The sequence below is a fragment of the Penicillium cinerascens genome, assembly GCF_028974065.1.
Source record: "Penicillium cinerascens strain IBT 15544 chromosome Unknown scaffold_4_segment0_segment0, whole genome shotgun sequence".
Taxonomy (NCBI): Eukaryota; Fungi; Ascomycota; class Eurotiomycetes; order Eurotiales; family Aspergillaceae; genus Penicillium; species Penicillium cinerascens.
In genome coordinates, this window is record NW_026695297.1 from 2,390,241 (window position 1) to 2,415,181 (window position 24,941).

Below are 24,941 nucleotides of genomic sequence, written 5' to 3' on the forward strand. Positions count from 1 at the left end.
CCATCCTTTGCCACCACGGCGCTCCTCGTCGGCGTCGAATCCCAGGAGCAGCTCCTCTTTGTCCCCCCCCTCGCTACGTGCCCGCCCATCTCCAGTCCCACGTTCCTGGGACCAAGTCCAAGCCCGGTGCTCGCTCGCCAACTCCCGCGACCGCGACCGCCGGACTGAGCCTCTCCAGTGAACAGTCCGATATGCCCGACGCACGCGACGGCAACCCTCACGGGGGAAGTCGCTCACCTTCACCGGGCGACAAGCGTCCAGCTTCTGAGATCGATACCGATCCCGAGGGCGGCGTGAGCATGGACACGACCGAGGACAGCTTCACTCCGAACATCGACGATCAGGTCGCTCAGGTGTACAAGCTGGTGCAGCAGCCCCCGCAGGATGGTCAGAAGGGTTACGTGATCTCTACCTCTTGGCTGAAGAAGGTTCTTGCGCGGAGTAGCACTCACGCGGATAAAGCCGACAAGGAATCGTTGCAAAGCGAGCTGGGCCCAGTTGACAACTCCGATATCGTTCTCGACCTCGGCCCCCAGAAACGTGACTTCAAGGACGAGAAGGGAGATCGTTTCGTCCCTCTGCGCCCCGGGCTACAACTCAGCGAGGATTACGAGGTTGTTCCGCAGGAGGCCTGGGATATGATTTTGAAATGGTATGGCCTTGCTGACCAGTCGCCCGTCATCGTTCGCTATGCCCACAACACCAACCCGGAAGGCATGGAGAACATTCTTTACGAGCTCAACCCCCCGATCTATACGATTTTTAAACTGTCCAACCCCGCCGCGGGGACCACCCCACAAGTCCTCCGCGAGAGGAACCTTCCGCCCGCCAAGGTTCTGGCTGCACGCGATACTCGCTACATGAAATGGCTGAAGGAGGCCAAGCAGCTGGCCGGTATTGAGATGGCGAGCAAAGTCCGCGTATGGAAGATTATGGGCGGCATCCCCAGTGCCGAGCCGTCGACTACGACTACCCCGGCTGTCTCCCGCACCGCTTCTCCCGCGCCTACCTCGTCCTTGATCTCGAACCAACACAAGAGTCTGGTTCTGGACCTTAACACTTTCCTTTCTTTGAACGAAGCCAGTCGGGAGAAGGTCGAAATTCAAGACCAAACCAACAATGCCAACTACAACGGCAAGATGTCCATGAGCATGGCCGGCTTGATCGGTAGCGATGTGGTTGTTCTGGAGGAGCAGGTGGCCGGGTCCAAGGGCGGCAAGTGGGTGTCTGAGGCCTCGACTCAAGCACTGCAGCGCGCCGGTCTTGCCGCTGTCGAAAAGGTCGAAAACCCTAAGAAACAGCTTGCCACTGCCACTGCCACTGTCACTTCCACGGCCAACAGCCCAGCGACCAGCGGCCGATCGAGCCCGGTTCCAGAGATCCCCCGTGGTCGAAAGAAGGGCGGTCGCCCGATGGGCCTGACAGGACTCTCGAACCTTGGCAACACCTGCTACCAGAATGCCGCTACCCAGTGTCTTCGCGCTGTCGAGGAATTGACCTACTACTTCCTCAGTACGTCGTGGTTTAAGCTATGCGGGCCATTGATACTAACTTAATTCTCGCAGGTAACGCGCACAAGAAGGAGTTGAACCACAACAACCCACTCGGCCACAGGGGTACACTTGCCAAGGCTTACGCTGATCTCATCCAATCCATCTACGTTGAGCCCACACCTCCATCGGTCACCCCGAATCGGTTCCGGAATACAATTGGACGCTGCAATCCCGTCATGTCTGGCTTCGAGCAGCACGACAGCCAGGAATTCCTGATGTTCGTTCTGGATGGTCTATCGGAAGACCTCAACCGCATTCTGCAAAAGCCCTACATTGAGAAGCCCGATTCCACTGATGAAATGGTTCACAACCGACAGGCACTTGAGGAGTTTGCTGCGAAGCAATGGGATATTTACAAGGCTCGCAACGACTCCGTGGTTTGCGACCTGTTCGCTGGCATGTACAAATCGACGCTGGTTTGCCCCGACTGCCACAAAGTCAGCATCATCTTCGATCCTTTCAGCAACCTGACCCTCCCCATTCCGGAGCCGCAGATCGTCTTCAAGCAGATCGTTTACATGGCCCTTGACAAGCCTCCCGTGGCTTTCACGGTCGAGGCCAACAAGAGTCGCCCCGTTTTGGACTGGCAGAAGTCGGTTGCTGCCCGGAGCCAGAGAGAAGGCATCGATGCAAGCAGACTGATCTCCGGAGACGTCATGGGCTCGACTTTCTTCCACGTTCATGAAGAGCCTCATGTCTCGTACGACCAACTTGGTATCCGACAGGATGACAAGATTACCTTCATGGAGCTGGATTCTCCCAAGGAGGATTCCATTCTTATCCCCATCTTCCACCGAAAGAACGATGTCAACCAATTCACCAAGCGGACCAAGCGGACACCCTTTGCAACCCCAACCATCATTTCTCTCACTCGTCAGGAGGCTCAAGACCTGGCCACTATTTACCGCAAGATCCTGCGCCATGTTGCCACGATGACCACCCGCGACATTCTCAACGAGACCCAGCCTGAATCGGACCAGGCTCGGCAAACCCCCGAGGACCCTGACACCGTTGTGATGACCGAGGATGATGCCCAGTCGGTTGACTCCAGAATTAAGACATCATCTGTGGAAGGAGAGGATAGCATTGTCGATGTTTCCATGCAAGACGACACCCAGACACCCGGTGCTAACACCGATGATACCGAGGTCACTGATGCGCCCCCGGCTCACCCCTTGGCCAACACCATTGCCCCCGGACTCTTGAACCTCTTCGACGTCCGGGTTGTCCCACAGCGGCCACGCCAGACCGGCACCATTCCCGATGGGCACTCCCTTGACACAGCGAAGGTATACCAATCGCTGACGTCTCGGGCGAAGACCGAGAACAAGTCCCATGGCTCTGCCGATGACAACAGCGATGGGTACAGCAACAGCAATGGTTCTGACAGCGAATCTCATGGCGCCTCTGAGTGGAGTCTGGTCAAGCAAGGCGAGGCTATTGTTCTTGACTGGAACGACGAAGCTAGGGATGCTTTGTTTGGTGGCAAAGGAAAGGAGAGCGATCTTCGAGGTGCTGCGACCTACGCCGACGCCAACATTCGTGTTCCCAAGGACCCAGAGATCATCGAACGTCGTGCGCAGGTCGACTCTGATAAAGCCAAGGGAACCACCCTTGACCAGTGCCTGGATGAGTTCAGCAAGGTTGAAATCCTCGGTGAGAATGACGCTTGGTACTGCCCAAGTTGCAAAGACTTCGTCCAGGCCAGCAAGCAGTTCGAGTTGTGGGCGGCCCCCGATATTCTCGTGGTGCACCTGAAGCGCTTTGGCAGCCTGCGGCGAAAGCTGACTACGAAAGTCCGCTTCCCGGTCACCGATCTTGACTTGACCGACCGGGTCACTGGCCCGGATGATGGAAGGTCGCTGAAGTACGACCTGATCGGTGTTGATTGTCATTCCGGTGGCATGGGCGGTGGCCATTACTATGCCCACGCGAAGAACTTCATCACCGGGGAATGGTGCAACTTCAATGGTAAGCCCTTTCTTCTCTCACTTTGCCTTTTGGATCCAATTCGCTAATCTCTTATATAGACAGTTTCGCCCGCGTCATCGAGGACCCCGAGGATGTGATTACTCCGCAGGCATATCTCCTGTTCTACCGCCGCCAAAGCTCCGAGCCTCTTGGTGGACCGGCACTGCAGGAAATTGTCTCGAAATACCGGAAGAGACTAGAGGATCCTGGAATGGAGGTCTTGCGCGAACCGTCTCCGTCGGGGGACGGCCAGCGCCTCGGCGACTCGCGCAATGGATCGTCGAGCGCCTCAGCCGGAGCCGGAGCAACTCGCCCAGCGGGCGATAACGAAAATTCCCAGTCTTTTGACAAGATGCTCACTCAGCCATCGTGGTCATTCGATCGCCCCAACAACTCTCCCTCATTTGGAGAGCCCATCGCAACCAACGACGGGGATGTCGATCTGTTCGAAGATAACGACAGCACCGCTGCCGTTGGAGACGGCAACTCGGAGGCCGATACCCGCCTCGACGATCTTGAAAGCTCCCGCCCTGTCTCTGTGCAGGAGGGCTCTTTCGAGGACGTCCCACCCCTTCTGGAGGACGGCTCCGATGATGATCTTCCCGTCGTTGAATTGCGTGTCGGTGAGGACGAGAAAATGACCACCGATGCCTGATGGGGTTGTTGATAAGGGTGTACGTGATGATGTCTTACTGCATCCACTGATACACAAATAATTTTTCACGGCGAATCTGGCGTTTCTTCACGGGATAAAAAAAGGTGGTGTCCTTTCGTCCCATGTTCATGACCGTCATGGAAGGCCACCACCGTTGGTGGCTGTCTGAGCTTTGGTGCATTCTGATTTCGTTTCATTTCTCTCTGGCAATGGTTCTGCCGGACATGTGTGATGACTTTTCTGTATCTTCTGTCTCCAGCAGAGACATCTTTCTGGAGAGTGCGCATTGCATGGGGAATTGCATAGACTGGCTAGAGCCTTCGTTAGAATCGAGCTGCCTTGGTCTTTCCTTTTCCGGGTTTCTCAGTCTATATACCTTCCTATCTTGTTGACATATAATTGAAGTCCTTTTCGACTCCCTTTTCAGCTTTAGTCCGCCAAGTTTCTACATCTCCGCCATGGCGTCCCCTGCGTTTAATGGCAAGGTCGGTGGCTCCCCTGATCCCTTCCATCCTTTCCTCGCAGGCTCTCGGGGGGCCAGGAAGCCCATGCGCATTAATCTGGAACCGAAATCACCCGAGATCAAAGCAGAAACCCAAGATGAGGACGCCCTCACAGACCATGATACGCCGAACGATCCATTGCTTTCTTCCTCTCACCCGAATGTCCACCAGACCATTCCCACCTGCGCTCCACTCCTTGCTCCAAGAACCGTCCCACCAGTCCCGCGGCATAACCGCCTCCATTTCCCCAGTGAAAGCGACATCAGTGCCCTGGACATTGGCCCAAGCCTAATCCAGACCCACTCGCAACGCACTGCCCAGTCTCTTCGACTCACTCCAGCCCCAATAGCTTCACGAACCGGCTTTCTGCGTGTCCTTCCAGTGACCAGATCGCCAAACACTCCCCCAGAGACAAGTTGGTCAGACAGTTTCCCAGAGATCACAAGACCGGACAGGCCCAGAAGCCGCCTTCGCATCGAGGATCTTGAGCCCAATGCAGTCGCCCCTGGCAGCGCTTCAATCAGCCCTCAATTCCTCACAACCCGTCTCAACCATCAGAGTGCCCTTCACGCGTTCCCCGAGCCCTTCGGCTTTCGCCTTCAGGAGCCTGTGAGGCCGGATAGACCTAGAGGTCGCTTTTGCATCGAGGACCTGGACTCCGAGGCTGTCACGTCTGACAGTGCATCAATCAGCCCGGAGCTACTTCTCTCAAACCGTATTCGCCGTCAGGAAACTCTGCATCAGCTTCCTTATCCCCCTTTCCTGTATCGTACGTGGAGAGGCCCAACCCCAATCGCGGGCGATATCCACATGCTTGGCTATGGGTACGGGTACGGGGCACGCAAATACACACATGTCGATCTCGCTATGAATCTTGACCCTGGGAACAATATAACATCTGCCTCGCAACTTCCTTCGCAGCATCACGCTCCTCCCCCTGTAGGGCCATATGATTCATATCCTAATGCTTTCATGGCCGGTATGGCCGACTACGGAAGATCCCTGGAGATTTACAAAAGCTTGGAGGATGACTGGAACGAGGTCCCAAACGAACCTGTGGAGGAGATGAATGGGCAAGTTTGATGTTGGGGGCTTATAACTCATGCGGCTCAACGATCCCGATGGCCATTCAAGATCATCAGACCTTTGCGGGAGTTTCTATCTTTACTGATCTTCAGATCATCCCGATTCGGGCTAAGGTCCAGCTGTTATGAGTTCTTTGAAATTCATGACTCAATCGTGTCGCTATACCTCTAAACAAAATCTCATTCATCCAGTTTAAACTCCGCCCAGTTACTAGCCGTTACTACGGGCTTTAAGTTCTGCCTAAATTTGCGAGACGTGCTAAATTAAGTTCATTCTAACTTTGACAGGGATCTGATTAAAAAGTCCTACTGATATCTGGATGGGCATTTCTAATGGTATCTCGAAATGGGCTCTCATAGTATTGTTCAGCTAATTTGCAAGTGGCTGCACACTAGCTAGCAAATCATCCAAGACGGAGATATCCTCCAGGTTCTCCATGTCCAAGACTAGCTTTTCAATCATAGTTCGTCTTTTGTCATCGATCAAGCCTTTCGTAAATTTTCTGAATTTGGCCAAGATTTCCTCGTTGGACAGAGGAGGATTGACACCTTTTGGCGCATCCACGGTTTCAGAAATGTTATCTCCATTTATGAATTGGATTGTGACCCTTTGCTCGTACTTCCCACCCAGTTCCGGCGAGTGCACACACTTAGTCTTGCCGACCAAATCCCAAATGGTATCCCGATCGAGAAGATGACTCTGGAATTCCTTTGGTGATACCTGAGCATCGACGAGCTGGACGGCAGCAGCATAAGCACAACTCATTTGTGCCCCCGTCGCTGTTAGGGGTCGGTGAGCCTCCCATCCTCCGTGCTTAAAAGCTGGCTCAGACATCTCTATCTTGATACTCACGACGTCAGCCAAGTTCATCAACTTTGCTGGATGCTTTTTTTGGAGTGCTTCGACCGTATCAATAGTGCAGTGTGTTCCTGCCATGGAAGCATGAGGCTTGACGCGAATAGATTCCAACTGCCATGCCCGGCCTAGGTCTTTGACCAGTTCATCGACCAAGTAGGGAGGCTCTTTCCCAGACCCCTGTCCAAAAGTAGCTAAGAAACCACCGTAAGGTTCCTCGAAGACCTTTTTAATACCGACATAGCCACTCTTTGCCAAGAGGGCTGCGAATAATCCATTCCGTGCCGCGAACCCGTGCTGCATGCGTTTGACGTCGCTACCAAATTGGGCAGACATCAGACCACAGGCCTGGGTACAAGCAATACCGAGGGCATCTTCGATAGCATGTGGATGAAGCCCGAGTACCTTACTAACAGCAGCTGCGGAAGCAGCATGACCGAAGACGACACCCGAGTGCCATCCCCTCGTCAGCATGTGACTTCCATGTAGACACAAGCCGACTCGCGGGCCCGTCTCATAGCCGACAATCGTTGAAAGGAGCAAAGCTGCACCATCAAAGGGCGGTGCACCGTTAGCTCTCTGGTGACTAGTGACTGCCAGAAGGGCTGGCAATAAAATGGAATTTGAATGCACGGGAGCTAACGAGTGCCAATCATCTAGTTCAAAAGCCTGAATCTCGGTACTGTTCACAACGCTGCGGGGAGTGGCCCAAGTTTCTGTGTTCTCCATCAGTGTACAATTCACGCTGGTATTTAATTGAACGTTCACCTTGTCATATCCCCAGACTGTGCAATTTCCAGGAGATTCCATCTGGAAAATCGCTTCGGCCGCTTTCTCGGACCAAGGCAGGTGAGCGCCCACGATTGCACAGCCGAAACCATCAAGTATCAAGTACTTTGCTCGGGTCCGGACGTCATCAGGAATATCACTCAAAGAAAGTTGATTCACCCATGCGCAAAGCTGCTTCGTTACGTCTTCATTGGCATCGCTCTTTGAACTCGATTTTAGAATCATTATCGGTTCTTGGTTGTTGGCCAAGTAGGATATTTCCGTCGAAGAATATTTGAGGATATAACGAAGTAGATAGATGCACCAAAAAATGGCGCATGGCTTTTATATTTTGCGGGTGGATGGAATGTGCTTATTTTGCATATAAACAAAATAAACTTTCAGAGGCAAAAGCGGAGGCCGTTAACGGCCCGAGACAAAAGCCCAAACTCGCTAATATCCAAGGTGCTTGCATTCGGCTTCGATTCAAAAACCCTATAGATTTCAGATCTGGGTCACGTAATACCATCCCTTTGGACCGTAAACATGCAAAGTCTGCTCCACATACGGCCCGGGAATCCCTTGAGCGGCCCGAAATTCGCCTTGAATAAACAGCCCAATTCATTGGTGCCGAAACAACTCACGATCCAATTCCGCCTTGAAATGTCCAAATTACTGGAACGAAGTGTCGCATGGCTGCTGCAGAATCGCAGAGGCCACGACGCTGGCCTCATTCACAAATCCGCACCCTTTTCTAAACTCCCCGACTCAACTATCGTTCTGGAATGCAACCTGGGACCCTCAGGGTCTAACATCCCAACCGAATACAGCTTCTTCCAACGGGGCCTCTTTCCAACCCTGCAATGGCCGGCACAGGATGGAGCAGTCGAGTATTTGCTTGTCGTCGAAGATCCCGACGCACCTCTCGAGAACCCCGTCGTGCATGGCCTGTACTACGGTATCGCGGCGACAACAACACAATTGACGAACGAGGACTTTGAAGTGGTCGGAGATGGATGCGCGTTCACCCTTCGCGGCGACTTCAAATATGGTTTAAATCGCCACAAAAGTGTCTATATTGCTCCCAGGGGCTTGCTTGGTCATGGTCCTGATCGGTACTTTTATCAACTTGTTGCATTGCGAGAAAAACTTGATAGGAGCAAGTTGAGTACTCCGGCTTCCAAGGAGGAGATCATTCAGCAGATTGAAGGAAACGTTATTTCTTGGGGGGTTTGGCAGGGGATATGGGAGCGGACGGAGTGAAAAGATCCTCTAGCCTCTTGCCTATCGTAGCCGGAGGACTTAGTAGAACGACAGATCTGACTAGGGTATATATATTCTTTATTTCTTAAACTAGAAATTTAGAAGCCCCACGGCTCCTTTAAGTGGTCGATATAGTCCGTTGGGAGCCTATGAAGGGCCTTAATAATATGAGGCTACTCGAAATCCTAATTGGGACATGACGGGAACTCCACGAGAGCTTCGGGAGAACATACACGAATGCTAGCACCGCGTGATTGCGTAGATACATGAAAGACAGTCTCTTATACTTAATAGATTTCTCGTCTTCAAGGATTAGTTTAGTCACATCGTGGCATGCAAACTCCTGAATCAACGCCCAGATATGGAGATATCGCTCCTGGCTCGGGTCCAAGCAGCGACGTTCGGAGTATGGTCAGACCCAACAACTGCGTACTGTGACAGTAAATGCAAGGCCTTGTGGATTTCTCCACTCTGTACGACAATCCCATATTGTGCGATCGGAGTGAAGGGGATCTGGAGAAATGACATTCGGCAGATGTATCGGTGATCGATCCTAATGCGAGAGCTGCGGCGTTGGCAAGGACATCCGGTTGACCACGAATCACAGCCCCTGCCTACAGAGTTCATGGGGTTGTACGTGCGACAACAATCTTGAACGGCCCAGAATCCAGACGGTCTCACGAAGACAGCTCGCCGCTGTGGAGCATGGCGTAATTGAGACAGTGAGAGGATTGAAGGGTGATGAGCGTGCGACAGGAAAGTTCCAGCAGATGAATAATACTAATTTTTGGGTATCGAAGATCTCTCGTATATCCAATAAACGAGTATCATGGCAGGAGATCAGAGAAAATACCAGCATTTGGCGGAATTTCGCTTTCGAAGTTAAATGGAAGGAGGGACATCATTTCGACATCGAAGAGATCTTCAAACGAAAGCCGATCGATCGTGGGGTCTGACGGGAGAGAAAGGGCATTTTGTAGATCCAGCCCTTTTTCAGGAATCTGTCCATCGACCGGCTCTGCAAAGGAGTGACAAATAGGCAATTAGTGGACAAGGTCCAAAGGATAATTTTGATTGAAAGAGTAGTACGATACCGCGGAGTGGAGTATGCGAGGCAGAACCTTGGCCGCCGAACGTCTCTCGCCAATTCCACAGTTCGTCATGGAGCAGGCTGGCAGCTAGTCGAGAGCGCAATTTTAGACGGGGTTCTTGGCTGCATTGCTGGGAGCGCCCTTGCACACTCCATAATTGGGCTAGTATTTTGGAAGTTCTGTCGGTCAGGTCATTCTCTTCGGAAGTAGTTCGACGAAGAAGGGACAGTGCAGCGTTGAATGCCTGCTCGCCACCCTCAACACCCAGGGTATCTGCAAATTTTGAACGCTCTAGCCTGAGAAGAAAGAGCGCTGCCAACGAGGTCATCCGCGAATAAGACGCAGGACAGTGTCTCATAAAGTCGGAAACAGCATCCATTTTTTGAAGCTTGGTGACCAACGCTTTTGATGTATCGAAAGCCTTTAATAGACCCATCTTGCGAGTCAATGACTCTCCGGCATCAAGCAGATAGAAAACATAAAGCTGCAATCCAGTTCCATACAGCAAGATTTCATTATCAGCTGAAAGGGTGTCAGTGAGCGGCGGAAGAGGAAATTAGAAGCAATTTTTCTCAGAATATTACCTGCAAGTGTCTGGCCGACTGAACGGGCAAGATCGGCGAATTCACATTCCAAAAGCTTCAGGACAGAGATCGTCTCCTGGGGCCGAAACGAATTTTCTGTGCGGGACAGATCTTTGGACATGAACTTGTTGACGCGTGCAGAAAACCGGTAAATCAACAGCTGGTGCTTCATGGACTGGGGAACTGCGTATGCGTCTTCATCGTCACAGACACGATCGATCATCGACTCCGAGGAAAACAATGCTATGCCGTACGTGTATGACATACTGAAACGCCATCAGCCGCTACCCCTGCGATAGAGGGAGTAGTCAAGTAAGGTTCACCTTTGAGATGCGATGTAGCAAACAGACCAAGTTTTCACCACTTCCGAGATTTCTGCCTTGGTTAAATTTCTTTTAATGCGAGAAAAGTCCTGAATGGCATCGGGCTGATGCAGACCCAGTTGCATTGCGATCGTTTGAGCAATATTGATGAGCATTAGGGTCGTGTCAGTTGACAGCGATGACGTTGGGAATGGCCACATGCAAAGAAGCGCAATCGATTGTACAATGTACCAATTGTGGGGAGGATTCGCGACGGTCTCCCACAGGAGGTTTTTCATAGGTGAGATTATTGCAGTATGTAGGCCGGGTACGTCTGAATATCGACGGGATGCAATGTAGATGACCACCCAGAATAACAGAGGGCATCGATTGTAACAATCATCCGGGGTGACACTGGGATCAAGCACCGGAACAAAAGGATGATATGTTCTGAAAAATCTGCGTACAAGTGAGTAAATAGTGCCAGCTCTCAATGAGGCTACGCATTCGAGGCAACGGACATGTCAAAAAGCGAATCGATCTGAGCTGAGTCTAGCCGAAGATGATCAAGCAACCGCGCGGTTGTAGTTGAAACAATCTCTTGCGACAGGCGCTGATTCTCATCTTCCACATTGAGTGACGGGGCTGATTCATCTTGGAAAAAGGTAGCTCCTGATCGTGAAGTATGCGAGCCCGATAAAGTCGTGCCGCCTCGGTGTGGGTTCGATGATGACGCTTCAACAGAGATTGGAGGATCTAAAGGTGGAAAATTAGAGATAGAGGATCGCAATTGACGAACTTCGTCCTCGAGATCCTCGAGCCGTCTAGAGGACGAATCAGTTGGTGCATCCGGGCTGTGATGGTGCCGATTACTTGCGCTCGCTTATTGACTCTTTTGAATTCGGTATCAATCTCACAATCCTGATCCATACGCTGACATCGTGAACAGGGAGTCGTTCCTCCCGGTGAGAAGTCACATCGCATCTGCCAATCAGTTCAGTCGCATCCACTTGAACAATTTTGCTCACGATCCTGAGCTATTGGTGGTCCCACCTTAGCTTGTCTACACTGTCGACATGCAATCCGTCGGCCTCGCCGCATCGACTTTCTAGGCTCTGTTGCGCTTCGAGGTTGCCGCCGCATTTTGCAGGTAGTTCGGCTACGAGCATTCGAATCGTTGAATGGAAAGATTCGCGAGTCAGACACTGCGACGTTGATCAGCGCGGGTCGTCACCTGACCCGCGAATTAAACCGTCATGCAATACCAGAATACCACCCTCGGACCTAAAACAATTCCGCTGAAATAATACCGAACTCTCGGTCCTCGTCCATTCGGCTTGTCCTGAGTATGGCGACACAATGGGTCTTACTTCTACGGAAATCCGCGCGGGATCTGCACAGCTGGTCTTGGCGGCATATTGACATTCACTACCAGTTAAATTTAGACCCCCTCGCTAAACCGATTTTCTCCGGATGCCATATCAATGGCCAAAGCCTCTCTAAGACCCACAACGTTGAACAGATTCTTGGGGTTGTCATCTCTAGATGCTAATTGCGAGCCTGTCTCCTTCAGGTGCTTCGCAGCCGCGCTCACTGCTGCATATACAGGTCCCAGTGCAAAGCCTGGAAAGATTATTATGCGAAATCCCAGCTCCCTGGCCTCTGTGGCGGTCAGGTTGGGCGAGATGCCTCCAGATACCGCATTGAATAACACTGGAGTAGGACTGAGATCATGGCAGACTTGCCGCGCCTCTTCCTTGGACGTGACACCTTCGAGGAATGCAACGTCCGCACCTATGCTGATTGCACCCTTCAGACGTGCAAGGGCTTCATCGTAACCCAATGTAGCGAGGGCGTCGGTTCGTGCAATTAAGACTATGTCGCCACCAGACGCTTTCCGTGCAATGACTGCGGCTGTAATTCGGGAAAAATACTCTTCTTTCGCAACCACTTGCTTGTTGCGAAGATGCCCGCAGCGTTTCGAAGTTGGTTGGTCTTCTAAATGCAGCGCTGCAACTCCCGCTTGAATATACTCGGTAACAGTTCGATGCACCATCAATGAACCTACTCTGGTCAGTATCCCACAAGACAATGAGATTCCACGGTTCCCTTGACATACCACCGAAGCCCGTATCCGCGTCTGCAATAACCGGCGTGAACCGATCAAGGTTGGAGATCATCTCAGCATTCTGGCGCATTTCATTAAGTGTGATCACCCCGAGATCGGGCTGACCGAGCCGGGACGCGGTTGTCCCTGCCCCAGTCTTGATGTTATGACAATTGTTAGAGCGAGGTACTGGATTGTGGGCTATCTGGAACGTAAGGGCACAGTTACCATGTACAAAGCCTCAAATCCCGCTTGAAGTGCGATCCTCGCAGTGAGGCCGTCATATACGCCTGGACATACAATGATTTGGTTTTGGTCGGCCAGGAGCTGGCGCAATCTCGCGGCCGCAGATAAAGCAGTCATTTCAACGGGCCGAGTAGCTTTTTGGGTTATTTGAGATTCGAATTCAAATGAATTGAAAAGTCTTCCTCTATCCTATCATGGCTTCTTCAGGAATTGAACGGCTATTTAAGTCACTTGACTCGAGTCGCGCGTTGTCGCGCCGAGTTCCTATACTCCCCCGCTTTCGGGCCGTTCGCGGCCCGACCAAATATTCAAGAATCGGGGAATTAAATCGCGGGCGTATTCGCTGATCAACAGATTCAACAAGCGAAGAGAGTCATATTACATTCCATTTGAAGAAGCTTTAAGATACTCCGTGCGATCGCGATGACAGAATCCAAAAAGGTCTTCTCATTTACTGGGCTGATCGAGCTTGTTCAGCAATCGCGGAACATTAGTCTCGCTATTCCAGATGGTAGGCAGCACATTTGATAATTTCTTGATTTGCTGACCTAACGAACAAATTTCGTACTCATGATAGATGAGTGTTTTGATCCGCCGAAAAATATTTTGGAGGCGTTGGCGGTTGTTATCGAACTTTTGCGAGGACAAGAATTAAGACGGGAGGCCAACGCTTTATCCGACATCCTGGAAATCTGCCACCAGCCCACGACCCTAGGAGGACTTGGAATCACTCACGATGACTCGCTTACCATTGAACAGGAATCTGAAATTATGTTCTTGGTGTCTGCATGGCTGGAAGCGCTCAACTCGGCAGATCATGCCAAAAATCTACCGAGTCCGCTGCCTCAACGCCCTGTCGGACGACGTGGAATGACATTAAGTGAGAAGATTTTTGCAATGCATGACATGGAACACAAGGGTTTTGTCACTCCGGGAGAGCTGATCCGGATTCATGTGGACTGGGTGATAGCCTCCGAAGCATCGTGGGCGGTATGTTCCAATCGTGGATGGGCAAACGACTAATTGTTCTTCGGTATCTGACACTTTGCAATGACAGGGAATGGAGACAACATACAACGATCTCGGGAAGCCTGGTATCTTCCGGAATGACCGTTTCTGGCTAGCGGGGGATCATGTCGTTGATCCCCGAATCAATGATTTGCCCAAGGTACGAGGGTTGATTGATGCAAGTGAGCGTGCCAAGCGGGTGTTCAAGATGACGGATTATCAAGGCATGAACGTAGGTAATCTTTCTACTCACAATCACATTGAGGGTGCCAACTCCTATACAGTACACAATTCTGCACACCGAATTTTACCGGGAACGGGCACAGCCGGGCATGGTTGTCATAGGTTCAGACTCGCATACGTGCTCCTCAGGAGCGCTAGGATGTCTCGCTATTGGTCTTGGGGCTGCAGATGTCACTTTGCCTTTGGTCACAGGGGAGACATGGTTCAAGGTACCAGAATCTGTCAACATTCGTCTTGCTGGAACTCCAAGGCCTGGAATAGGGGGCAAGGATGTCATTCTTTACATTCTGCAGCAATTGAAAAGAAATACCATTGCTTCAGAGAGAATAGTGGAGTACACCGGTCCAGGGGTCAAACACCTATCTCCCGATGCGAGGTTCGCCATCTCAAATATGACGACTGTGGGTGTTCCTGGGAACTGACCTGTCTGGGAATCATACGCTGACGGTTCGACAGGAGTTTGGGGGTGTCACAGGAATCTTTGTTCCCGACGAATTTACGCAAAACTTCATCCATAGAAGAAAGCTTGCACGGCACAAGAGTCAAGCCGTCTACTTCAAGCCAGACGATGATGCGCAATACGCTGAGACTCACGAAATCGACCTTGCGAATGTCAGATCCTTTTTAGCCAAATACCCCAAGCCCGATGACGTGGTCCCGGTTAGTGACTGCCAGGGTATGGAACTGGATGGTTGTTTCATTGGCGCCTGTACTACAGCAGAAGAAGACTTAATCCTCGGAGCTTTGGTTCTCGCCGAGGGATTGAATCGAGGTCAACGGCCCATCAAAAAGGGTAAACGAAAGGTGGTTCCAGGATCGATGCCAATCCTTCACAGACTACGTCAACTTGGTCTCACGGAAACATATGAAAGTGCTGGTTTTGAAATTGGTATTCCTGGATGCAGCTACTGTGTTGGAATGTCAGCAGATCAAGCAGCCCCGGGAGAAGTGTGGTTGTCCTCGCAAAACCGTAACTTTGAGCACCGGATGGGACGAGGTATGTTTTTTTCTTCTTTGTGACAATCTTTTGTGCTCATAGCGAGGCACCTAACTAGGATCGATCGGCCATCTTTCGTCAGCTGCTACCGTTGCTGCCTCGTCTTTCCAGATGAAGTTGACGGACCCGCACGAGTTAATAGAGGCAATTGATCCAATTCAATGGAGTGGGATGAAAGGCACCCCTCAACCCCGGGGAGAGGATGAAGCCCCTAACGGCCCGAAATACGTGGAACCTAGTGGCTCCCCTCGAATGCTTGAACCAAATGACGAGACCAGGGTTCGAGAACCAAACCTGAGACGTGTGCCTAATTCGTCTGCAGCACATTCTAACACAGAACCATTGAGAGGAATGATTCAGCTGCTTGGAGATTTCATTGATACCGATGCTGTAAGTTCTTCGCGGTAACGGGAGAAAAGTTGCTCTTTCTAAATCGTATTACATAGCTTGCTCCTGCGGAGTTTCTTATCGGTATGAAAGATAATGAAACGAGTGGACTACACTGCCTGGAATTTACGCATCCTGAATTTCGCAACCGTGCCAGCGACGGCTTCAGCATCCTGGTAGCCGGCAAAGGTTTTGGTTGCGGATCGTCCCGCGAACAGGCTGTAATGGCCCTTTTAGGTAGGGTTCCAATGTTTTACCTATTTCATCACGCATTGGAAGCCAAAGTCTAACCATTGGTAGGGTGTGGAGTGAAATGTGTGATTGCGAGGTCATTTGCCTTCATTTTCCAGCGCAATATGCCGAATTTAGGCCTATTGGGTATCACCATGCAAGACGAGGAGTTCTTTCAAGCTGCTACGGATGGCAAAGAAGCCTCCATTGACTTTGATACCAGGTCAATTTACTTGGATGGACGGGCATTCCACTTTGATCTCAGCCAAATGGAAAAAGAGCTCTTCGAACATGGTGGGATCTCTTCTGCTTTTCAGCATTTTGGAAGCAGGCTTTTTGAAGTTATGACTTCGGTCAAGGGACAGAATGGTGAAAAATCATTTCCCAAACCAAATCCCCAATTGGATTGGTGAGGTTTATTGTATAAGAAGATGGTATATCCAAATCAGCCCTGCGTTCTTTTTCTCTGAGAATTCAAGACTATAAGATAATTTCTGTTGAGATTTATTAAATGGAAGGTGAAGTAAAGTCTGTGTTATGAAAGAAAGAATAGATGGTATAGTCTAGCCTACTCATTGAACCAAGGGTCATCTAGGATCTGTCTCGCTGATGCTCTTGCCGACGGTTCAAAATAAAACAACCTTCCAATGATTTTTCCAAGCCTCGCTATATCCTTTCTTGTAAGATCAGTGATCTGGCGTCCATCAAAATACACTTCTTCCAGCCATTCTTGCAAGTTGGGCCCGGGGCTTTCAGCGGTCACGTCGTTCCCTTTATTCATCGTATCCCATATCTTTTGCCATCTTCTAGGTAGGTCATCAGTTGCCATCTCTTGCATTTGACCGACCAGAATTGGGGGTGTTATTAAGAAGGTGTCAAAAGGTGGCTGGCCCGTAAAAAGTTCAAAGAGCTGTCATGGTTATCAGTTTAGTCGTGCATAGCGTTAAAAAAGACTTGTATCATTTCACGCACCATGCAGCCCATACTCCACAAGTCAACATGATGATCAAGTTTATCCTGAAATATAACTTCGGGTGCTCGAACAGGCAAAGGTGTGTGTAGCCTATGAGGGACAGCAGAACATGAAAATGATTCTCCGAAGTCAATTATTTTAATCGACTGAGCCGACTTCCAAAGGCGTGTTCGAGATGAGTTAGGCTTAACGATATATTCCGGCACGCCGAGCCCAAGGCCTTTCCCATCGCGCCTTTGGACACGGCCTATTTTGGGTTTTCCTAATATCTCAAAAAAAGCCTCCTCGGTTACCTTATCCAAGTAAGGCATGGTGAAGGCCAAATTGCGAGTGTGCAAATCTATTTTAGGTGAGAAATGTCTGACTTTTCCCAAGTAAGTGGATTACAGTACCTCCATGTCCAATATCTCGTTGGTGCAAATCACGAAGCCCGGCAAGACTTTGCTTGGCAATTGTTTTGGCAAGCCTCCCGGGGAGTCTCCCACCGGAAAAGTGTGCATCAATTACGTCTGGAATATTTGGCCCCAGAAGTTCATAAACGAGGCATTTATGAAATCCATTTGGACCCGTTAGATCGAAATCATCAAGCAACTGCACCACATGCGTCAGACTCGGGTGATAAGACGCCAGTTCCTTCATAGTTTGGAGCTCTCGCGTCTCCCTGTCATGTCCCTTTTCAGCAATACAAATCTTCACAGCGACGTATGTCTCTGTCCTGCAAGGGGAAATTTCGATTAGCTGGGACTACCGTGCGTCACATTGGTATGTATAACCTTTGGTCTCTCGCCGCCCACACTGTCGAGTAGCCACCCCATCCTAATTTATGCAACACCTTATACCTTCCAGCTTTAAGGTATTCTCCTAAGGTGACTGGGTGGTAACCGCCTTGTCGGTAGCGATGAAGTGGCTCCGCATCAATGGGGGAAATATAAGTGGGCTGGTCCATCGGACTCTTATCGGCATGGGTAGACATGGACTTGAGGAAAATGCAAGGGCTTCTCAAGGGAACAATACGTCTCGGTAGAACGCGGGTGATGTTCATCATGCTGAACCGAGGTTGTCGGTGCGGATTATGTTGATATCGTCGGGAGTCCTGCGCGGAAGGCAGACGACGGGACAAATGATTGGTCAGCAGCGCATGTCAAAATAAGTCAACGGTGTCAGTGCATTGAAAGCCCAAAATGCCATGCCTAGTCTCTCCTCCTCTTCCCTGTATAGTTCTAACCGCGGTTAGCTGTTGCGCGGCACTCTTTTTATCCTCCGGGCAATCAGATGGTGGGTGTTGGTGGGGCGCTCGAGGCTAAGACGACGGATATATTGATGATCCGATGATATTATTTCCCATGTAATCAGACCTCCCTACGAATTGCGAGAAAAGGTGATCTAGCAATGCAGAGTTCCTTCATTTCTGATTGACAGATATCCTACGTACTCCAACGATACAACATGGAAGCAGCTTTTTTCGGCCCTTTCGGAGAACGCAAAGTCAATCTCGGACCATCGCCGATGGACTCGTCAAATAGTCTCCACCGAGTTGCGTCCACTCCCGTGCTTCCATCCTCCCACGCATCCTTCCATGTGGCGGGTCCAAACCTGAATAATTTTACAATTCGGGATGGGACCGATTCCACAATCGCACAGAAGACGATACCAATACTAGTAAGGAATTTTGGGCTTCCTCCACCATCCACCGGTTCGTGGTGTATTAGGGAGAGGCCGACCAGACCTGTTTCTCTTTTCTGTGTCGGACCGAACGACCTTGGGAATCCTAACGAGAAGAGATTTTTCGATGGATATGGAATACAGGACCACTGGATGTTTATGCTAGATGGCCAGGCAGCTTAATTATGCGCAACACCAAGTCTTAATTAAATGACACATTCAAATATCTAACGCTCAGCTCTAGTAGAAATACATGCATGAATGCGTAACAATCTTAAACCCATCTTCCAAACCATCATAGTCCACCCCGAGTCGAGTGACTATGCCCGTCGTCCGAAACAACGGAGATATCAACCTGCTTCGTAATCGCAAGGTCATTCGTTGGCGATCTCGATTCCCGTCCGACGGCAGTCATGCTCGTATGTGTGCTGTTGTCCAGGATGTAATCCACGCTGCCGTTCTCCATATCACGGGACTTGGTGACGCGTCGGCCTCGACGCGATTGAGTGCCTGTCGCATATTGCTGGTCTGTGCGGCGGTTGTGGCTGAAGGGACCGCTGAGTTCGTAGGAGCGGGTTGCGCTGGAGATCTTGCGCACGGAGGAGATGATCAGCGGTCGGATGCAGGGGATCGAGGAAGTTATTATGATGACGGCATTTTCGATGTAGCCCCAGCGGATCAGTTCGAGTCCGCCGCCGGTGCCTAGGTTGGTGATGCTCGGGAGGGTCTTGAGTTTGGTGGTTTTGATGATGGAAGCGATCATGGCGCTGAATTGGTTAGTAGGTGGTGGTGCGGTGAGTCGGGGGGATGCTTACAGGAAACCCAGGCTGAGAAGAACGATCAAACCGGCTTTGATGCGCAGTTTGAGGTTGAGGTTCCAGAAGACGACGGTGGGGAAGACGGCCAGGAACAAGTCCGTGGCGGAGTTGAAGGTGTTGGAAAAGTAGGCGTAGTTGATGACGGCGGTCAGGTTACCGCAGGTGGTCTTGACGGTTGGATCCCAGAGGATGTGCACGTTCTTGCAGATGCTGAGGGGCAGCACCGCGGAGGCGGTGTTTGCAGCGAGCTGGATGACAAGCACGATCCATAACGCGATCTTATAAGCTTTGTTGGTGCCGAGAACGCCAACCAAGTATATGATGAAGGCGCTACGAGCGATGGTGGTGCTAAAGGTAATGAGGGGAACTTGGACGGCGATATACTTCAAAACGAGCGAGGTATCCTTGGTGAAGGGTTTGCCCAGGGGCTTTCCAAAGCCATGTTGCACGGACAGGCTCAGGAAGACGGTGGAGGCAATTGCCAACGCCTGATCGGTTAGTACACCATAGAGACCAATGGCAGAAGAATCGGTACATACCGAGGCAATGATCATCAGAACATCGTCCACAAAGAAACGGTTGATCTTAATCTTTGCAAAGACCCGTAGAATCACGATCAGCGCGGCGATGATCATGGCGGCCCAAATGCCCCGTTCTAGGGCCGGGCCTTGGTCAGACATGGCAGACAGTTAGTAGAGATGAACACGGTCCAGGCAAGATTCGAATAATAATCCAATTCAGAAGAAAGATCTGGGAAAGACGTCTTTTTAATGGCAGGATGCACGTTTTCACATTCACATTTCCAGTCTCCGAGCACCACAACGTCCAGTTCCTCGGAAAAAAATACGAGGAGCGAAAAAAGCTAAAGTCGGAGATCGGATAACCAAGGGCTCGTCAAGGTTCTTCGGCTAGCAATAATGTGGTCCGGCGATAGCCCCATTGTGACGGCAGAAGGAAAAGTCCCGAAGAACCAGATGCAAACCATGGAACTGGACGAGCGATAGATGCACCATCTCCGCCGCGCTCCACTTGCATCGGCCTCCAGCAACGTGGTTGGATCCGAGAGCAACCGGGCTGAGACAAGCGACCTAAGCCTTGAGCTTGCGCCCTGGGTTGGCGCCACCCGTCGGCGGCTTCCCATGGGTTTTTTTCATCGCTACCGCGTCGGTTTGCCGATTGCCAGGCACCATTCGTCAAGGGTTGGAGAGGTCGTCTTTCAGGTACGCTTTGCCACCCGCGTGCGGCATCGATCCGATCTACCTTGGAATCGTGCACCGGGAACGATCCGACAAATCGAAATCGGACGATCGCATCAACCCGCTCTGCTGCGGATCCACACTCGGCCATGCCACGCGAAAGGGAACATCTCCGACCCTGTCGTTCGCCATCTCCAGGGCCGAGGAGCTCCCGGAAATGTGGACATGGTCGAGTCTCCGTTAAATAAACTCTCGATCGGCACCGTCTTCTCCTGTTCTTGTCCTCCTCGTCCTCGTCTTCATCTTCCCTTCAATCATGAATTGGTTGCTCTCTCTGTTGGCTCTGGCCTCCACGGTTGTGGCCCACCAGTGTCACTGTTTGCCCGGTGACAGCTGCTGGCCCTCCACCTCCTCCTGGTCATCCCTCAACCAAACGGTCGGCGGTCGTCTGGTGGCTACCGTGCCCATTGGTACTCCCTGCCACGGTGCTGCCTACAATGCCGCTGCCTGTGCCACTCTGCGGTCCGATTGGACTCTGCCGGAGACGCACATGGACTCCTCCTCCTCGGTGATGCAAACCTTCTTTGCCAACCAGAGCTGTGATCCCTTCACCCCCAAGAGCCGGCCCTGCGAGCTGGGCAACTACGTGAGCTACGCCGTCAACGTCTCCTCCACCCGGGATGTCGTGGCCGCCGTCCGGTTCGCCCGCAAGAACAACGTCCGTTTCGTCATCCGAAACACTGGCCATGAGTAAGAATTTACCCCTGACCGTCTTGCCAAGGAACTTCGCTGATCATACACAAAGTTACCTCGGCCGCTCAACCGGTGCTGGTGCTCTGTCGGTCTGGACCCACCATATGACCGATATTGAGTACAAGAACTGGTCCAGCGAGATCTACAAGGGACCCGCCTTCAAGGTCGGTGCCGGTGTCGTGGGATACCAGATCCTCGACGTTGCTCATGCCAAGGGCCTAGTCGTTGTCACGGGCGAGTGCCCCACCGTCGGTCTGGCCGGTGCCTACACCCAGGGTGGTGGTCACTCCGCTCTGAGTACCAGTTTCGGTCTCGGTGCCGATCAGACCCTTGAATTCGAGGTCGTTACCGCCAACGGCACCGTCGTGACTGCCTCGCGCACTGAGCACCCGGACCTCTTCTGGGCCCTCAGCGGTGGTGGCGGCGGTAACTACGGCGTCGTCGTGTCCATGACCGTCAAGGCTCACGCCGATGCCACCGTTTCCGGTGCGACGGTCGAGTTCACTGCCTCTGGCATCACCACCGACACCTTCTTCCAGGCCGTCTCGGAGTTCCACTCCCTCCTGCCCGCCATGATCGACTCCGGTGCCACCGTCATCTACGAGATGACCAACGCCGTCTTCCTGATCCACCCTGTCACGGCCTTCAATCAGACCAAGGAGGATGTGAAGAACACGCTGACCCCCTTCCTGTCTGCCCTAGCCGACCTCAACATCACCTACAAGGCCACCTATACCGAGTTCGACTCCTACTACAAGCACTACAGCACCTACATGGGTCCCTTACCCTACGGCAACCTCGCCGTCGCTGACTACCAGTACGGCGGCCGCCTGATCCCCCGCACCACCCTGGAGCAAAACTCCACCGCCATGGGCGCCGTCCTGCGCAACCTCACCTCGCAGGGCGTCATCGTCGTCGGCGTCGGCTTGGACGTCTCCCACCCGACCAACGTCTCCAACGCCGTCTTCCCCGCCTTCCGTAACGCCGCCATCACCATGCAGATCGGCACTCCGTGGAACGAGACCGCGCCCTGGAGCAAGATGATCGCCAACCAGTTCAAAATCACCGATGACTTCGTGCCCCAGCTCGAGGCCATCACCCCCAACTCTGGCACCTACCAGAACGAGGCCGACTTCCGCCAACCGAACTGGAAGCAGACTTTCTTCGGCAGCAACTACGACCGTCTTCTTGATATCAAGCGCAGATGGGATCCTTGCTCCTTCTTCTATGCTCTCAAGGCCGTTGGTAGTGACTCTTGGAACGTTGAGAAGTCCGGCCGTATGTGCCGTGCTCACTAATTTGGTGGAGAGGCATTTCACATCATCCTATGTAGTATACCTAAATAATTCATGTTGATAATATCCTTGTTTCTATTTATATAGCTAGATGTCTGGCGATTAGCAACGAATAGACGATTGATTCCACAAGGTCGCGATGATTTCCCAGGTCGATCCAAACTTTAGCATCTCGGTAAAAGAGAAACACAGTGGTCTTTATACTTGACGGCGACTAAGCCACGACCTAGACAAAATATAAGGCTAGAATAACATCGAATATCGGTGTGAAATCCAACCCCAACTTTGAGACTTCCCAATGAAAAATGCACTAGTATAAGCTTTCAACGGTAAACCTTCCCAGCTCCAAAGATGATCAAAGCTTCCCCCCACCAGGATGATCACTTTGATACCGCACCGGGCCCACACCGCAGATCACAGCCTAGAGATCTTCGGTCCCACACGATCAGCAACGATATCAGCCCAGACATACATACGGCGGGTCGAGTGAGACACGACTCGTAATGGGGAATGACACGTATGACGAAAGATTCCGATTTCTATGTATCCAGACACCGCCATCTATATATTGGGAAGTACTGTATGTCCACCCTTCAATGTTCTAGCAAAACGCCCCCTTCCCCAAAAGCAAGAGCGGGTTAAGTGTGATTATGTTCCCGAAACGAGACGCCGCGAAATGCAAATAATGTGGAGATGGCGCCCATACGTGAGGGACGAGGTTGGTATTCGTCGATCGGTGCAGATAGTAGCGGCACGGAGATTCTATAGTCGAGATAACGAGCGGCGGGATTGACATTCCCGAATTTGAAAAAAGGTGAAACAGGTGCCGAAGGTGTCATGATGGAGGATGTTGGACCTCTTTTTTCTCTATGTTTTAGGATGCGAGGATGTGATTTTCGAAATTGGTGACGTAGTTTTATTGCTTAGGCCAGCGCAATGGGCCACCCGTTGACGTATTTCAATGGATTGAATCCTAGAAACGCATCCTGCAGGTATAATGTTAGACAATTCCGCTGACACGATCGAGGGGAATGAAGGAGGATCGGCAAGGGCATATGTAGATGCGGGTATCTCGATCCACAAGCCTGCCGTGATGCGAACTTACCGAGAATGCAAGTCCGACAGTCTTGTTTTCTGGTGGAGTTAGTATGCGGGCCATTGGGTTTGAAAAAGGGAGTGTTTCTCACGATAGTGGTAGTAGAGGACGTCGGCGTCGCCGATTCGGATCACGCCCTGCCCGCCGGGGGCATAGGTGTCGCCGCTGGAGCCGTAGACAATCTCGCCACCGCCGTCCGTCAGGTCCTTGCCTAACTTGTCGAAGAAGGGACCGCGAGGGTTCTGGGACCGTCCGACGCGAATGCTGTATCTGGATGTTGTTAGTGTATGTATGAAAAAAAATAAACATTTCAGAGGGATGGAAAGCACTCACTCGTTGCCCGCGGGCGGGAGGTGGTCCTTGTCCAAGTTGCAGCAGTATCCGTGGCTGTACCACAAGTAGTAGAATCCATCGTTGTACGAGATAAAGGCGCCCTCGATGGCATGCGGTCCGGTGGGGTCACCGCAGAGCGAGGTTGTGTATCGGGCCGGGGTGGCGAGAGCATTGGGTTCCCAGGCCAAGCGTTTGGCATCGGGGTCGGATGTGCTCATCGGAGAAAGGAGAGTCTGGTCGAGTGGGATCTGATAGATGCCGGTCCAGTAGCTGCCGAAGGTGAGATACGGCTTTCCGTCTGGAGTGACTATCACACTGGGGTCGATGGCGTTGGACACGGTGTAGGGATAGACGCCAGAGCCATTGCCTGTTCCTGTCTGGATGACTGCGCCATGGTCATACCAACCACCCGGTCCAGGGTGATCGGAAGTCGCCACACCGATGGCACTGTCTCGGCAACCCGCCTTGCTTACACTGTAGAAGCAGTAGAAGGTACCATCCACATAGACGACATCGGGAGCCCAGGGCACGGCACGGTCGCCCTTGGGAATGACGGAGTTTGCATCGAGCACGGAGCCGATGTGCTTCCATGGCCCAGCCATGGTAGGAGCGGTATGGATGAAGATGTGTTCGCCGACATTGTACAGGTAGAAAGTGCCGTGGACGTGCATGATAGTTGGATCATGGGTATGCTGGTTGGTTTGACGCGGAGGAGGGAAATGACCGGCGGCGGCCTCTTGCTCCAGACGAGCCTCGAGATTGTGATTGAGGTTGACGCTGAGCGCGACCGAAAAGAGACATAATAAACCCAATAGAACGAGCATCTTGATCCAGCGTCCAGGAATTGAATGAGGCCAAAAAGACCGCAAAGACCACCCCTGACGAAAATCATCGGCATGGCCAGAAGGTGGCTTCACCGACCGTGATAAGTGGCCGGTCCTGACGATCATCCCGGCGGCTATGGA

At 51.8% G+C, this 24,941-nt stretch overlaps 11 protein-coding genes across 11 annotated transcripts; 5 read left to right on the top strand and 6 right to left on the bottom strand.

Moving 5' to 3' along the window:
• Positions 1-191: 191 nt before the first annotated feature.
• N7498_008880 (putative ubiquitin-specific protease UBP12) lies at positions 192-4,179 on the top strand (the record flags this gene model as incomplete). Its single annotated transcript, XM_058455942.1, has 3 exons — positions 192-1,512; positions 1,566-3,524; positions 3,584-4,179. 3 exons carry the CDS (start codon positions 192-194, stop codon positions 4,177-4,179), a joined length of 3,876 nt encoding a protein of 1,291 aa, XP_058305930.1.
• A 458-nt stretch (positions 4,180-4,637) lies between these two features.
• Positions 4,638-5,765, top strand: N7498_008881 (uncharacterized protein; the record flags this gene model as incomplete). The annotated part of the gene is made up of 1 exon (XM_058455943.1): positions 4,638-5,765. The coding sequence occupies one exon, from the start codon at positions 4,638-4,640 to the stop codon at positions 5,763-5,765; it is 1,128 nt and encodes a 375-aa protein (XP_058305931.1).
• Positions 5,766-6,137: 372 nt separating this feature from the next.
• On the bottom strand, positions 6,138-7,637 carry N7498_008882 (MmgE/PrpD family protein; the record flags this gene model as incomplete). Its single annotated transcript, XM_058455944.1, has 1 exon — positions 6,138-7,637. One exon carries the CDS (start codon positions 7,635-7,637, stop codon positions 6,138-6,140), a length of 1,500 nt encoding a protein of 499 aa, XP_058305932.1.
• A 417-nt stretch (positions 7,638-8,054) lies between these two features.
• N7498_008883 (YbhB/YbcL family Raf kinase inhibitor-like protein) lies at positions 8,055-8,654 on the top strand (the record flags this gene model as incomplete). Its single annotated transcript, XM_058455945.1, has 1 exon — positions 8,055-8,654. The coding sequence occupies one exon, from the start codon at positions 8,055-8,057 to the stop codon at positions 8,652-8,654; it is 600 nt and encodes a 199-aa protein (XP_058305933.1).
• An 827-nt stretch (positions 8,655-9,481) lies between these two features.
• On the bottom strand, positions 9,482-10,930 carry N7498_008884 (uncharacterized protein; the record flags this gene model as incomplete). The annotated part of the gene is made up of 4 exons (XM_058455946.1): positions 9,482-9,672; positions 9,749-10,267; positions 10,330-10,595; positions 10,680-10,930. 4 exons carry the CDS (start codon positions 10,928-10,930, stop codon positions 9,482-9,484), a joined length of 1,227 nt encoding a protein of 408 aa, XP_058305934.1.
• A 1,142-nt stretch (positions 10,931-12,072) lies between these two features.
• N7498_008885 (isocitrate lyase/PEP mutase family protein) lies at positions 12,073-13,101 on the bottom strand (the record flags this gene model as incomplete). Its single annotated transcript, XM_058455947.1, has 3 exons — positions 12,073-12,695; positions 12,751-12,895; positions 13,039-13,101. 3 exons carry the CDS (start codon positions 13,099-13,101, stop codon positions 12,073-12,075), a joined length of 831 nt encoding a protein of 276 aa, XP_058305935.1.
• Positions 13,102-13,407: 306 nt separating this feature from the next.
• On the top strand, positions 13,408-16,263 carry acoC (uncharacterized protein; the record flags this gene model as incomplete). The annotated part of the gene is made up of 8 exons (XM_058455948.1): positions 13,408-13,495; positions 13,562-13,974; positions 14,042-14,224; positions 14,277-14,636; positions 14,692-15,232; positions 15,291-15,622; positions 15,679-15,856; positions 15,920-16,263. 8 exons carry the CDS (start codon positions 13,408-13,410, stop codon positions 16,261-16,263), a joined length of 2,439 nt encoding a protein of 812 aa, XP_058305936.1.
• Positions 16,264-16,418: 155 nt separating this feature from the next.
• Positions 16,419-17,868, bottom strand: N7498_008887 (uncharacterized protein; the record flags this gene model as incomplete). The annotated part of the gene is made up of 4 exons (XM_058455949.1): positions 16,419-16,760; positions 16,823-17,163; positions 17,216-17,538; positions 17,582-17,868. The coding sequence occupies 4 exons, from the start codon at positions 17,866-17,868 to the stop codon at positions 16,419-16,421; spliced, it is 1,293 nt and encodes a 430-aa protein (XP_058305937.1).
• A 912-nt stretch (positions 17,869-18,780) lies between these two features.
• N7498_008888 (uncharacterized protein) lies at positions 18,781-19,983 on the bottom strand (the record flags this gene model as incomplete). Its single annotated transcript, XM_058455950.1, has 3 exons — positions 18,781-19,252; positions 19,301-19,791; positions 19,843-19,983. The coding sequence occupies 3 exons, from the start codon at positions 19,981-19,983 to the stop codon at positions 18,781-18,783; spliced, it is 1,104 nt and encodes a 367-aa protein (XP_058305938.1).
• An 832-nt stretch (positions 19,984-20,815) lies between these two features.
• On the top strand, positions 20,816-22,550 carry N7498_008889 (putative isoamyl alcohol oxidase; the record flags this gene model as incomplete). The annotated part of the gene is made up of 2 exons (XM_058455951.1): positions 20,816-21,249; positions 21,305-22,550. 2 exons carry the CDS (start codon positions 20,816-20,818, stop codon positions 22,548-22,550), a joined length of 1,680 nt encoding a protein of 559 aa, XP_058305939.1.
• Positions 22,551-23,470: 920 nt separating this feature from the next.
• N7498_008890 (putative endo-arabinanase) lies at positions 23,471-24,800 on the bottom strand (the record flags this gene model as incomplete). Its single annotated transcript, XM_058455952.1, has 4 exons — positions 23,471-23,533; positions 23,653-23,681; positions 23,735-23,913; positions 23,977-24,800. 4 exons carry the CDS (start codon positions 24,798-24,800, stop codon positions 23,471-23,473), a joined length of 1,095 nt encoding a protein of 364 aa, XP_058305940.1.
• Between the last annotated feature and the right edge of the window lie 141 nt (positions 24,801-24,941).